We start from the raw sequence: 13,733 nt of genomic DNA, 5'->3' as shown, positions 1-13,733 counted from the left end.
GTTCCAGTCCTTCAGCAGGATCCGTTTCCGCAGTGGAATACGCTGTTGCTTTTTAGACTTATTTCTTATGTATAGAAGCTTACAAAACGTCCTAATGGGTTTCAATGCCAGAGTTATCACAAGTGTGCGTGACTGCTGGTGCCAGCGGTATGACTTTACCCCAGGTAAAATGCCAGAACTACGATAAGATCACCTGAGTTTTGATGCCAAAGAATTACGACTTTAGTTGAGTTTTATCGCCAGATGTATGACAAGTTTACCTAACTCTAGATGACAGAATTACGACAAGTTTACCTGACTCACTATGGCAGAATTCGGGAAGTTTCAGAATCTCAGTGCGCATAATTATCTCAGTAAAATATACCTGAATTATGACATGCAAACGGAGTTCCTATGCCAAGATCGTAACCTGTTTATCTGAGCTTAAACGCCCGAATAATGACACGTTTATGAGAGTTTTGTAAGACCAGAATAACAGCATTATCAATCAATCAATCAATATGAGGCTTATATCGCGCGTATTCCGTGGGTACAGTTCTAAGCGCAGGGATTTTTTTTAAAATTTTTTTTTTATGCAATTTATATCGCGCACATATTCAAGGCGCAGGGATTTATTTATGCCGTGTGAGATGGAATTTTTTTTTTACACAATACATCACGCATTCACATCGGCCAGCAGATCGCAGCCATTTCGGCGCATATCCTACTTTTCACGGCCTATTATTCCAAGTCACACGGGTATTTTGGTGAACATTTTTATCTATGCCTAACTAATTTTGCCAGGAAAGACCCTTTTGTCAATCGTGGGATCTTTAACGTGCACATCCCAATGTAGTGTACACGAAGGGACCTCGGTTTTTCGTCTCATCCGAAAGAGTAGCACTTGAACCCACCACCTAGGTTAGGAAAGGGGGGAGAAAATTGCTAACGCCCTGACCCAGGGTCGAACTCGCAACCTCTCGCTTCCGAGCGCAAGTGCGTTACCACTCGGCCACCCGGACAACTTCGGCTGAGTTTTTATGCGGGAATTATAGGTAACTGTGCCCAGTTCGAAAGGCAAACCTCTTCTGAGTTGAATGTGCCAAAATGATGACTACCTTGTCAGAGTTCCACTGTCAGAGTTCCACTGCCAGGGTCACGATTTTTCTTGGGTTTTTCTTCAGCCATTTTTCACTTCACCCTACCGTTCCAGCCCACCACTCCAATCCACCCCAACTCACCCTCCCATCCCCAATAACTCTCTCTCTCTCTCTCTCTCTCTCTCTCTCTCTCTCTTCACCCTCTCTCTCTCTCTCTCTCTCTCTCTCTCTCTCTCTCTCTCTCTCTCTCTCTCTCTCTCTCTCTCTCTCTCTCTCTCTCTCTCTCTCTCTCTCTCTCTCTCTCTCTCTCTCTCTCTCTCTCTCTCTCTCTCTCTCTCTCTCTCTCTCTCTCAACGACTACTTGGCATCGAAGCGGTCTGGCCAGGTGGGCGTAAAAAATATGTTACTGGAGCAGGCCTAGATATATATATGGACATGAGTGATATGTTGTGGAATGCCAGAAATGATACTAGTTACAGGACGTCTGGGTCTGTCTGTGTCTTTGCGCGCACGTATGCATTCTTCCGTACGTGTATAGGTTGATATCTACGACTGTACATCATTATTCCAGCATTGTAATGTCTGTCTTGCGAAATCAGTGTCGTCCTTTGGTTCAACACATGAGCTAAGCATACACCTGTTAGCACGCACAGCGAGAGAGAGAAAAAGTCACAGAACTGTTCAACATGTATCCAGAGCTATCGAAGCAGCAGAGGGAACATGATGTATTGCCTTCACAGGCAGGATTAGAGTGATAGGTGCGTCCAAAGTACACTCAACCAAAAAAGTTGCTGCAGGTTTGGAAACCAGGGCTGGGGTGCACGAAGCGAAAGTCAGTGGGTGCCACCCAACCGGGAGAGAACAAATCGTCGGGTCTGATTCGTTAAAATCACAACAAATTTCAAGTTCAACCAATCCAACACCGCTGCTGGCTCCCACCTGGTAGGTTACTTTCTCGTGCACCTCGGCGCAGGAGGGAAAAGCGGTAAAACCGAATAGCTTGCTGAAGGTCTCTCTGTCTCTGTTTCTTTCTCTCTCTCTCTCTTTACTGAAGTCTTTCAAGCCTATGTAGACCTATTGACCAATACTAAAAGTGCAGGTTTTTTGGAGAGCGAATACATTCATGATTTACAGTGCCATGAGCAACACAGCAGTTTGACCAGTTTTCTATTATTCTTGCTTGAAATCTTTCAACAATTCTAAATGGCGTAAACGTCCTGCAAATGCGACGCAAATCGGAATGAGAGAAAGAAAATGTTGCATCTTTCAACACATTCAAATGGTCTCAAACACCCACAAAGACTGCGAGAATCTGAATGACTTTACGAAGCAGAATTGTTCATGAAAATTGGAGAAAAACAACATTTTAAATCTTTCAACATGTCTAAATGGTGTCACACACCCTCACAGACTAGGAACATCGGATTGCCTTTTCAAAGCAGAACTTCTCAGGAAAGTTGAAGAGAAAGAACACTTAGAAATCTATGAAAATGTCTAAATGGCGTCAAAGACCTGCAAAAACCTGGATGACTTCGCGCGCGAAACAGAACTTCCAGTGAAAGTAAAAAGAAAGAAAGAAAGAAAGAAACACACACACACACACACACACACACACACACACACACACACACACACACACACACACACAAACAAACAGAGAAGAGAGGGCAATATATATAAAGGTCTACTCACGGCTTCCACGTGACCACGTTTGAGCTCCAGCACTCCCAGGTTGTTGTAGGCCTCAGCGTGGTCGTTGTTGTTGGACAGGGCCAAGCGGAAACACTGGTAGGCCAGGTTGTGGTCACAGATACCCTGCACGTGACGTAAAGCAAAAAAACCTTTAAGAAGATACGAGACAAACAAAAAAAACATTAAATACAAAAAATAAAAATATAATTCCCCTCAAAGCAGATACTCTTCCAAGAATCAGCTCTTTTGTTTGTTGGCATCATGCACCCCCCCCCCCCCCCAACCCACCCCACTCATCCACTTCCTCGCCCCCACACATTCTGCATAATACTGCAGATGGCCTTTCAAAACAGGTTTAATTTTGCTGAGATAGTAGACAAAGGGACAAAAGAGAGAATCCTTTCTTGTGAGGTGTCCTCTCATCGGAGGGGACTCACGCCACAGGTACCACTGAGCATCAATTCTATCGTTCATTGTTGGTGACGTCTTTTGCTGGGCATCAACTATCCTAAACTTAAAGAAAAAATCTAATACACACACCCTCATCAAAGTGTAAGCCTCAGCCCAAAAACAGTAACAAGATACATTGGTTTAAGACCATAAACGGCAGAAATTATGCATGGAAAATTGAGGATTCTCATCGGACAATAACAGATAAAATAACAGATAATACATTCCTGTAACATTCGAACAGATGATACATTCCTTCTCGAAAATGTCAGCATTTACGCAGTGCATTTGTGGACATATCCTGAACAATAAGGCCTGAAAACTAAAGGTCCTCTCCAAAATGTATCATTCGGTCCCTCTCCAAAGGGCCGCACTAAATAAAGTAACACAACGTGACAGTTAACAAATTTGGCCCAGCCAAGATAAACCCACTTAATAAACGACGTGTCCACCTGAATAGAAGACAACGTCAACTTACTGGGAAAGCGGTTTCCTTTTTTCATTTCTTTGCTCTTTCTTTTTGTCTATTTTGTTTTTGTTTGAAATATTTTTGTCAACGTCTTCTATCTTCTGCCTTGACGCGTATATTTGATTTAGTTTTAATGAAGTTATTCATCGTGTACGCTCTTCCTTTCTTCTATCTCTTTCTTTCTTTCTCTCTTTCTGTTTTCTCTCTCTCTCTCTCTCTCTCTCTCTCTCTCTCTGTCTCTCTCTTTCTCTGTCTCTCTCTGTCTCTCTCTTTCTCTGTCTCTCTCTTTCTCTGTCTCTCTCTGTCTCTCTCTGTCTCTCTCTTTCTCTGTCTCTCTCTGTCTCTCTCTCTGTCTCTCTTTCTCTCTCTCTGTCTCTCTGTCTCTCTCTCTCTCTCTCTCTCTCTCTCTCTCTCTCTCTCTCTCTCTCCCTCTCTCGACTACACCCTACCCCTTGACATAACAAGCACTGACAGGCACTCCCACTGCCTGATTCTTACAGACAGAGCGATTTCTGGCGTGTCATACCATGGCACAATGCTTCGCACGGGAAGCCAATCTACCCCGAGTGTAAGTAATAAATTCTGGGCTTTACGCCAAAAGGGTGATGATGCATTGTTGATACGGGTGCCGACTAATTGGTGTCATTACCACCCGGGGTTGCTTAATCCTTTTGGTTCAGAGGGAAACCAGGTAGGGTTTTTTTCCCCTCACATATGCAAGACACCTGTCGGCGGAGGTGGTTCGTTATTAATGATCTTATCATTCCAAAGCAGACTCAGGGGAAAAGATTGAAAGAAAGAGAAAAAGATAGGAAAAAACAGATAGGAAGAGAGAGATAGAGTAAGTAAGAGAGAGAGAGAGAGAGAGAGAGAGAGAGAGAGAGAGAGAGAGAAACAAAAAAAAGAGAGAGAGAGAGAATTATTCCAACGTCCTCAGAGATAGTGAAAAAGCAACTGCAACAGAGACGAGCGAGAGAAACATAGATCCTACAGTAGACACTACCATCGTGCCCCACGCCCTCGCTAAATGTCAGCAGCACACAGCAGCAATTTTCTTGTTGACACGTTACTTGTTTTCGGCGGGCTATATTTCTATGGGACATATGAGTGGTTATAATCTCCCAGGGGAGCGGCCAATTACTCCACTAAGACCAATTGTGCGCAGATTACCTCCGAAAGCAAGCTAGAGCTTATTTCCATAATTGTTCGCTGTTGGCTCGCTTGGGCATGCATGCCTCAAAGAGAATTCAAACACAGTCTGGGATACACACATTCAGAACTGTTACTGATCTCCAGTTCATTCACAGCTGCACACTAGTGCACAGTCATTATTCGCCCTGAAAGGGGTCTAAACCACACCGGGGACTGTGTTCCGCCTTATTTCAGCTGGGCTCGTTGTTACTCCGTTTTCAGCTGGGCCCGGTGTCACGCAAACGTAAGTGTCTTCATAAAAACACAAACTATGACTTTCACACTGATCAAAGCTAAAATTGATGAGTGTCAGTAGAAAGGGGATTAATTGTTTTCTTTGAAGACAGCTAAAAACGTCTTTTGCTTACCTGGTTAATTGACAGTGGCCGAATGTAAGGCGTGCATGCGGGTTTTTTTTAGTGAAAAATGAAGGTTCAACGTAAATTTCTCTCAAACATGGATTTGAACAACAAATATTCCTCTATTTTTACTATTTTGGGTAAAGCTATGATCATTTGTATCAATTTCGTGCTTCAATGCGTCCTCATTATGTCATAAGAAGCAATCAAAACAAGCAAGTGATGTACGTTTTGTTCTGCGCTGGGCCCCCTGTATTTTTGTCTGCGTTCCGCGCTGGGCTTGCTTTTGTTCTGGGTGTCCAGCGCGGAACAAAACTCGACTGACATGGGTTTTGGTTTTACTTCTGGTGCCTCAACGCCTTGAAGCAGGTTCGGGAAAATGCATCTGCATAACAGCAAGAAACTATAGAACAAACTTAAGATACAGAAAAGCCATAAAATGATACCGTTGTTTATTATTTCTTCATTTTGATCAGCTTTTGTGCCCTAAAAGCGACAACTCGCACGTATTTCAAGCCGATGCGGGTCACATAATAAACCTAGTCAGATAAAAAAAATAAAAATAGAGAGACACATTACTTAGGTTATTGCTAAAAACATCCGTTTCCGGAAATGAGCTTTTCAGAAGACATAGTTTGTACTTTAGTGCAGATGCTTTCGTTTGCGTGACACCAAGCCCAGCTGAAAACGGAGTAACAACGAGCCCAGCTAAAATAAGGCGGAACACAGTCCCCGGTGTGTAAACGTTCATTTCGAGCTTAACTTATTGACAGTCCGTGGACCTAGCAGTTAAAAACGGAGAAAATAGTTTTAACGACAATTCTACAGGTAGTTCAATAAGTGACCGGAAGACAAGATACGAAGTAAGTATAATAAATCGTAATAAAATACGATGTAAAAAGAGATGTGTCCGAAGCACTGAGACACGATAAACTGCGACTCAATGCCATCCGTATAGATTGTTGCTCTGGTATGAATCCAAGAGTACACGCAACCTATACGATCAGTCAAAAACATATCGACTCCAAAACAGAACCTACTTTACGAACAGTAGTAAAAAGAAACTGTCCCATGCCATGGTCAGAACAGATTTACACAATACAGGAGGTAACATTGTTTTTCAACAATTCTCCTTGGTCCATCACTAATCACGGTACCATCATCTACCGTATTTAGAGCACGACAGATATTCCACAACAATCACGTTCCATGCACACGTCAGCAATAAAACTATAAATGTTATCACCAACATATAGATCTATATATAAATTGTATTGCATAGACCGCATGCCTTTAATAATGTTTAATTCTGCTCGGAAAACCATCAATTTTCGTTACCATATTAACAACAAAACTATCAGCAATAACTACCATAGCATCAACAACTACTACCGCATAAATCGCCAGAATACAGCCACCGTGATGTCAAACAAAGGACAAACGACAATAACAATAAACAGAAGATAATCAATTTCCGTCGCCGTATTAACAACAAAACTTTCAGCAATAACAACCATACCGTCGACAACTACTACCGCATAAATCGCGATAATACAGCCACCGCGGTGTCAAACAAAGGACAAAGGACAGTAATAATGAACACAGTCATTACCAGCAAGACCGTGTCCGTGACAAACCCCTGGGGACCTCAACCCTCATTAAAGCTGACCACAATTGGCCTTGCTGTGTTTAATAAGTCGTGGCTTGTGCGAATGACCAGTGGTCTGAATGGTCAGCATTGAGGGGAAGCTGAAGACAGGCCAAGAGGCATTTGCTCGCATGACCGTTAATAAGGCTGTTTCTTCTGTGAAGATCTCCGCTGACCACTTAGACAAGGTCAATAATGAGCGAAAAGAATTGGAGAAAGTGTTGGGTGCGTTAGACTGACCACAGAGAGACAGAAGTCAAACGAAGGCTGAACAGATGTCAACCACGGTGGAAATTGTTAGTCGTGTTCGTCTTTCACAATCTATATCTATATACGGCTTGTGTCTGTCTGTCTGTCTGTCTGTCTGTCTGTCTGTCTGTCTGTCTGTCTGTGTCACTTCGCGATGCACGGCCAAAGTTCTCGATGGATCTGCTTCAAATTTGGTGGGCATATTCAGGTAGACCCCGGACACAATCTGGTCGATGAAAATTTTCAACACGTGCTCTCAGCGCGCAGCGCTCAACCGATTTTGGTTTTTCTGTACATCCATTCCCAGTAACTCTTCCTTATCTTCTCCAGTGTTTTGCGCGTTTATCTCCCTTCCTTCGTGTGGCGTCAATCGCGTACAATGTACCCGGCTCTACTTCTTCCCGGCGAAGCCGGGTACCCGGCGAGGCGGGTATTCATCTAGTTACATATATTCTTCGTCACGTCTATTTTTCATGGAGCATAACCTTCCCACACGTCGATTTTCAAACTTAACGGATTCACCCTCACATTTTTGAGAGACTTTTGCCTCTAATCGCTACCTGCAGTGTTCCACTTACAAAAAAATAGGCTAATCTGAATTGCTTCATAAGTATCATGATAGTACTGCATAATCACAATGCGTGTTCAACTAACAAGCTAACAATCATGTTTTGTCGGCCACTTTGTTGTCGACGTGGGTGAACAGCAAAACGAAACAATTCACAGAACAGTTTTTAGAATGAGATTATGCTGTCTGAGCGAACGACGAAGAAGAAGAAGAAGAAGAATGAGATTATATACCAGATGACACCCAATGCTGTCTACTTCTACCTCTTTAGTATGGCGTCCAGCTAAGACTGACAATCCATTCGTTGTGGTCACGAGAAAGCTAGTGTCAATGGACACACCTGAGACCTGGGACAGGCAAGGTCAGGAGATTATATCCATTGCCCATTCTCTCCATTAGCACCCATGTACCACTGACGAGCGGATTCGTCAAGGTCTCGTAAACATGACCAGAAGAGAAGAACTTGTAGTGCAATTACGAGAGACAAAGCAACTAAGTCAATGAGAATCGTCTTCGCAAGCGTACTATTTCATAAATGACCACAAAATTCGTTATGGTTTTCTGTGCGAGATTAGTCACATAATTAGCCACGAAGTCACACCAGAGATAGAGAACTCTAATGTCTTTGGTTACAAACCAAGTTCGGGGAACAGGGAAACACACGCCAATGTTTCAGTTATTGCAACTATTCTTGCTTTCAATGGCAGTGATAATTACAAATGTAACAAATGAAGATCCCCAAATACTTCAAGATGTAATAAGCAACATTTTACAAGTTACCAGACTAGTAAGAAAGCCCACAGTGAGATAAAAAAAACAAAAAACAAGTCGCGTAAGGCGAAATTACTACATTTAGTCAAGCTGTGGAACTCACAGAATGAAACTGAACGTAGTCCGCCGCTAGTGCAAAAGGCAGTGAAAGTGACGAGCCTGTTTGGCGCAGCAGCGGTTGCGCTGTGCTTCATAGCACGCTTTACTGTACCTCTCTTCGTTTTAACTTTCTGAGCGTGTTTTTAATCCAAACATATCATATCTATATGTTTTTGGAATCAGGAACCGACAAGGAATAAGATGAAATAGTTTTTAAATCGATTTCGGAAATTTAATTTTGATCATAATTTTTATATTTTTAATTTTCAGAGATTGTTTTTAATCCAAATATAACATATGTATATGTTTTTGGAATCAGAAAATGACAAAGAATAAGATGAAATTGTTTTTGGATCGTTTAATAAAAAAAATAATTTTAATTACAAGTGTCCGATTTTTAATGACCAAACTCACTCATTAGTTTTTAAGCCACCAAGCTGAAATGCAATACCAAACCCCGGCCTTCGTCGAAGATTGCTTTGCCAAAATTTCAATCAATATGAGGGTGTGACAGTGCCGCCTCAACTTTTACAAAAAGCCGGATATGACGTCATCAAAGGTATTTATCGAGAAGAAAAAAACCGTCCGGGGATATCATACCCAGGAACTCTCATGTCAAATTTCATAAAGATCGGTCCAGTAGTTTAGTCTGAATCGCTCTACACACACACACACAGACACACACACACACACACACACACACACACACACACACACACACACACACACACACACACACATACACCACAACCCTCGTCTCGATTCCCCCCTCTATGTTAAAACATTTAGTCAAAACTTGACTAAATGTAAAAAAAAGAAGAGCCTGACACAATACATTGTCACGTGACTTATTATTCTTCCCTCTGGGTAACTTACAAGACAGTTTTCTAAATTGAACAAAGAAACTCGGCCATTATCATTAGTCGCACTTTGAGAAAATGACGAGTGGAGAATGCTGAGAAAAGCGACTGATGGCTCTGAAATAATATCCATATAATTAGTTTCTTCCCTCTGTCACTGCGTTGTTAGTGGCAATTCGTCCGAGTTGGCACTCAAGATTTCACCCAGTATGAGCGTAGACGGGTACAAGACCATGTCCACCAAATCATTCGAGTGATTCTAACCGGGTAAATCAACCAGTACCACGTACGCTCTTCTGAAGATTCTGTTCAAATCGTATGCCACTCATCGTGACTGTTTGTTAAATTCTTAATGTTAGAAGTTTGAATGCCTGGAAAAAAAGAATCGTTGCCATGACGTTTGTAACAGACGCAAAAGCCTGACCTAGTTCTAAACTCTGTCACAAGGGCAGTACCTTTAAATGCCCCGACCCAGTTTCCGAATTAGGCCGGTGGTGCTGATCTAATTTGTGCACTTTCTGTCATCCGTTTCCCACAGTTATAGCCTCAATTAGTGAGGCGTGATTTCCTTCATTCTGTGGGCGACACAAAGGCTGTCATTTACTCTAAACCAGGGACCCAGTTGTTGAATCACGCTGATTCTATTACCACCACAATGATCTCATTCTCACCATTAGGTTCTGTGTGTCCTATGATTGCTGTCGTCTCTTGACACGAACAGTGACAGACAGTGTCTTTAAAGGAACTGTGGTAAACACTGTCATTTCACTGTCCTGTGTGACTGTCGATACTAGAACATGCCTCATTGTTCAAAAGTTGGTTCTAGGTCCAAGTTGAGTGTTTGAATCATCGTTTCTCGCAAAAGGTGTATTATGACACATTCACGTTTAACGAAAAAGACGGCTGTACACTTGTCGCTATTTAAAATTTCGTATTCCTATACAAGTGCTCAACAAATTCGCCTGGTCGCAGCAGTTCTCTTGTGAAACACTGCTGGACTTGACAAAACATGTAACTGAAGACACTTTAAGAAAATCATGACATGACTTTGTCACTGACATTCATAAAGACAAATGCAAACCCCCAACACACACACACACACAACCCCCCCCCCCACACACACACACACACCACACACACAGACACACACAACCCCTCTCCACACACACACACACACACACACTCTCTCTCTCTCTTATGCCACAACCCTCGAAAAAGAAAATTTGATTTGACATCTCTCTCTCTCTCTCTCTCTCTCTCTCTCTCTCTCTCTCTCTCTCTCTCTCTCTCTCTCTCTCTCTCTCTCTCTCTCTCTCTCTCTCTCTCTCTCTCTCTCTCTCTCTCTCTCTCTCTCTCTCTCTCTCTCTCTCTCTCTCTCTCTCTCTCTCTCTCTCTCTCTCTCTCTCTCTCTCTCTCTAATGCTAACACAATAGAAACTGAACAATGGTATGAACACTTTTACAATGTATTCAACACATTCACAGAAACGGACGCAAACAATACTACTGTTGACGAAGCACAAGAGGTAGTAGATGAAAATGAACTAGAGACTACCCAGATGCTGGAATATGACATAACAGAAACAGAGGTTTACGAAGCCATACGAGCATTAAAAAATGGTAAAGCTGCAGGACCAGATGGTGTTATTAGTGAGCTTTTCAAAAATTCAGCTTTTCATGTTGTACCATTCCTAGCCCGGTTCTTCAACAAACTGTTTACATCAGGTTCATATCCTGAAGACTGGTCTGAATCCATCATTCACCCTCTTCATAAAAAAGGGGATATTAACAATCCAGACAATTATAGAGGCATATCATTACTTAATATTTGCAGCAAACTATACAGCTTTATCATAAACAAAAGACTAACTAGTTGGGTAGAATCCAACAACCTATTAAATGAAAGTCAAGCTGGCTTTCGTAAAAAGTACAGTACGACCGATCATATTTTTACTCTATTTGCTATGGTACAAAGACAGTTACTGTCACACAAAAAACTATACGTTGCTTTTATTGACTTCAAGAAGGCCTTCGACTCAGTAGACCGTACAAAGCTGTGGAAGGTGTTGCAAAGCAAAGGAATAAAAGGTAAAATGTACCAAGCCATACTTAGTATGTACAACGTTGTTAAAGCAAAAGTTAGGGCAGGAGCAGAGGTCACTGACCTTTTCATGTGTCCGAGAGGCCTGAAGCAGGGAGAAATAAATAGTCCAATTTTGTTCTCACTTTTCATTAACGAATTGGCGGACGAAATCAAGCGAAAAGGACGACACGGTATACAACTTATCCCAGATTTTATTGAGATATTGATTCTCATGTTCGCAGATGACGTTATTTTGATTTCCGACACTGTGTGTGGGTTACAGAACCAGATAAACGTGCTATACCAAACTGCTTGTAATCTTGGCTTGACTGTTAATTTAGAAAAATCTAACATAGTTATCTTCAGAAATGGTGGTCACATTGCAGCGATTGAAAAATGGATGTATGGCAATATCGAAATGGAAACTGTGAACATGTATAAATACTTAGGAATTTACTTTTCTACAAGGTTGACATTTTCTCACACGCTGAACGATTTAGCGCTGCGTGCAAGAAAGGGTGTGATTGGTATTTTTAAGGTACTGTGGACTCTAGGAGAAAGATCACCAAACATATTCTATAAACTATTCGACTCCCAGATCCAGCCCATGCTCAATTATGCGGCAGAAGTCTGGGGCCTTGATGCAGACCATTCACCTATCGAAAAGGTGCATCTGTTTGCCCTTAAGAGGTTTCTGAACACAAGCATAAAAACACCAAACACACTTGTGTATGGAGAAACTGGCAGACACCCGTTATTTGTCAACACGTTTGTTAAGTCCATACGATTTTGGTTGCGCATCCTGAAAATGCCTAGTCATCGATTGCCACAAAAAGCTTATAAAATGCTGCTTTATTTACACGAACAAAATAAAAGAACATGGGCGTCATCAGTTTGCTATGTGCTGTACAAATACGGCTTTGACCAAGTTTGGATTCAACAAGGCGTTGGAAATGAAAATGCGTTCATAACGGAATTCAAGAACAGACTAGTCACATTATACAAGCAAGAGTGGATAGAAACAGTACAAAGTAAAGAACGATTCCTTTTCTATAGCACTTTCAAGTCAGCCTTATCTATGTCTTCATACTTAAATGACCTGAAGCACGTCAAAGCAAGAAACTGCCTGATTAGGTTAAGACTTGGTGTCTCGCCACTCAAAGTGCATCGATTACGACACACTCGGTCGTCAACTGCTGAAGATTACTTGTGTCCATTCTGCGCAAACGAGACCGAAGATGAAATTCACTTTGTTTTGAAATGTCCAAAATATGCTGGTATTCGCGAGTACTACATACCTGCAAAATATTACAACCGCCCATCAAGCTTTAAACTGGCGCTACTTCTAGCGACACCAAACAGATCAATATTACTTAGACTTGCAACCTTCATCATGAACGCGTTTAAAATACGCAGTGAGTGGGGACAGTGAATATGAGATATTGCACGAGCTTGTTTTATGTGTATGCTATTTTTGCTGCTTTCTGTCCATTGCTTAAAAAACAGTAATACAGTTTTGTCTTTTTTGAAAACGTTAATGTGATGCTATGTATCAGAGATGCAACGATTATGCATATAACTGCTTGCAGATTTGCGTGTGAAAGGGCATGTGAAGGGATAGATGGAGTGATGAATAGATGGATGACGGATGAATGGTTGGACAGTCAGACGGTTGATTAGATGGATGGAGGACAGAGGGACACGAGATGGATAGAAGGATGGATGGATGGATGGCTGGATGGATGGATGGATGGATGGATGGATGGATGGACGGAAAGAGGACAGAGAGACATGAGTGAAGTGCGACAGAGACTGGATTTTGTGCTGATGCTTACTGTCCTTTTCCAAACGTTTTGCTGTTGTAAATGCCTGTTTCCACAGTCGTCATGTCGACTGTCATTACGATGATGATGATTTATTTTATTATGATTAATATTAAAATGATTATTTTTCATGAAGCATGAATGATGAAAATGTGTACACCCCGAATTGAAATGGGCCCAAGGCCCAATCAATAAACCATCCAGACTCCAGACTCCAGACTCTCTCTCTCTCTCTCTCTCTCTCTCTCTCTCTCTCCGGCGAGGGCTGGATGAAAAAAGATCTTTGCTGTATCTACTCCATTACCCTCGAAAAATAAAGTTCGTTCGTTCGTTCGTTCGTTCTCTCTCTCTCTCTCTCTCTCTCTCTCTCTCTCTCTATTTCCTCCCACCCCC

At 42.0% G+C, this 13,733-nt stretch overlaps 1 protein-coding gene across 1 annotated transcript in view; it reads right to left on the bottom strand.

The window, feature by feature from the left end:
• The window catches only part of LOC138953135 (tetratricopeptide repeat protein 8-like), a 90,803-nt gene that overhangs the window by 61,044 nt on the left and 16,026 nt on the right, over window positions 1-13,733 (bottom strand). The window contains exon 9 of the mRNA XM_070324927.1: window positions 2,772-2,894. Within this exon, the coding sequence (XP_070181028.1) occupies window positions 2,772-2,894 (123 nt within the window). The remainder of the gene's footprint in view (window positions 1-2,771; window positions 2,895-13,733) is intronic.

The sequence above is a fragment of the Littorina saxatilis genome, linkage group LG17, assembly GCF_037325665.1.
Source record: "Littorina saxatilis isolate snail1 linkage group LG17, US_GU_Lsax_2.0, whole genome shotgun sequence".
NCBI lineage: Eukaryota > Metazoa > Mollusca > Gastropoda > Littorinimorpha > Littorinidae > Littorina > Littorina saxatilis.
This window is presented reverse-complemented; position numbering and strand designations above follow the sequence as displayed.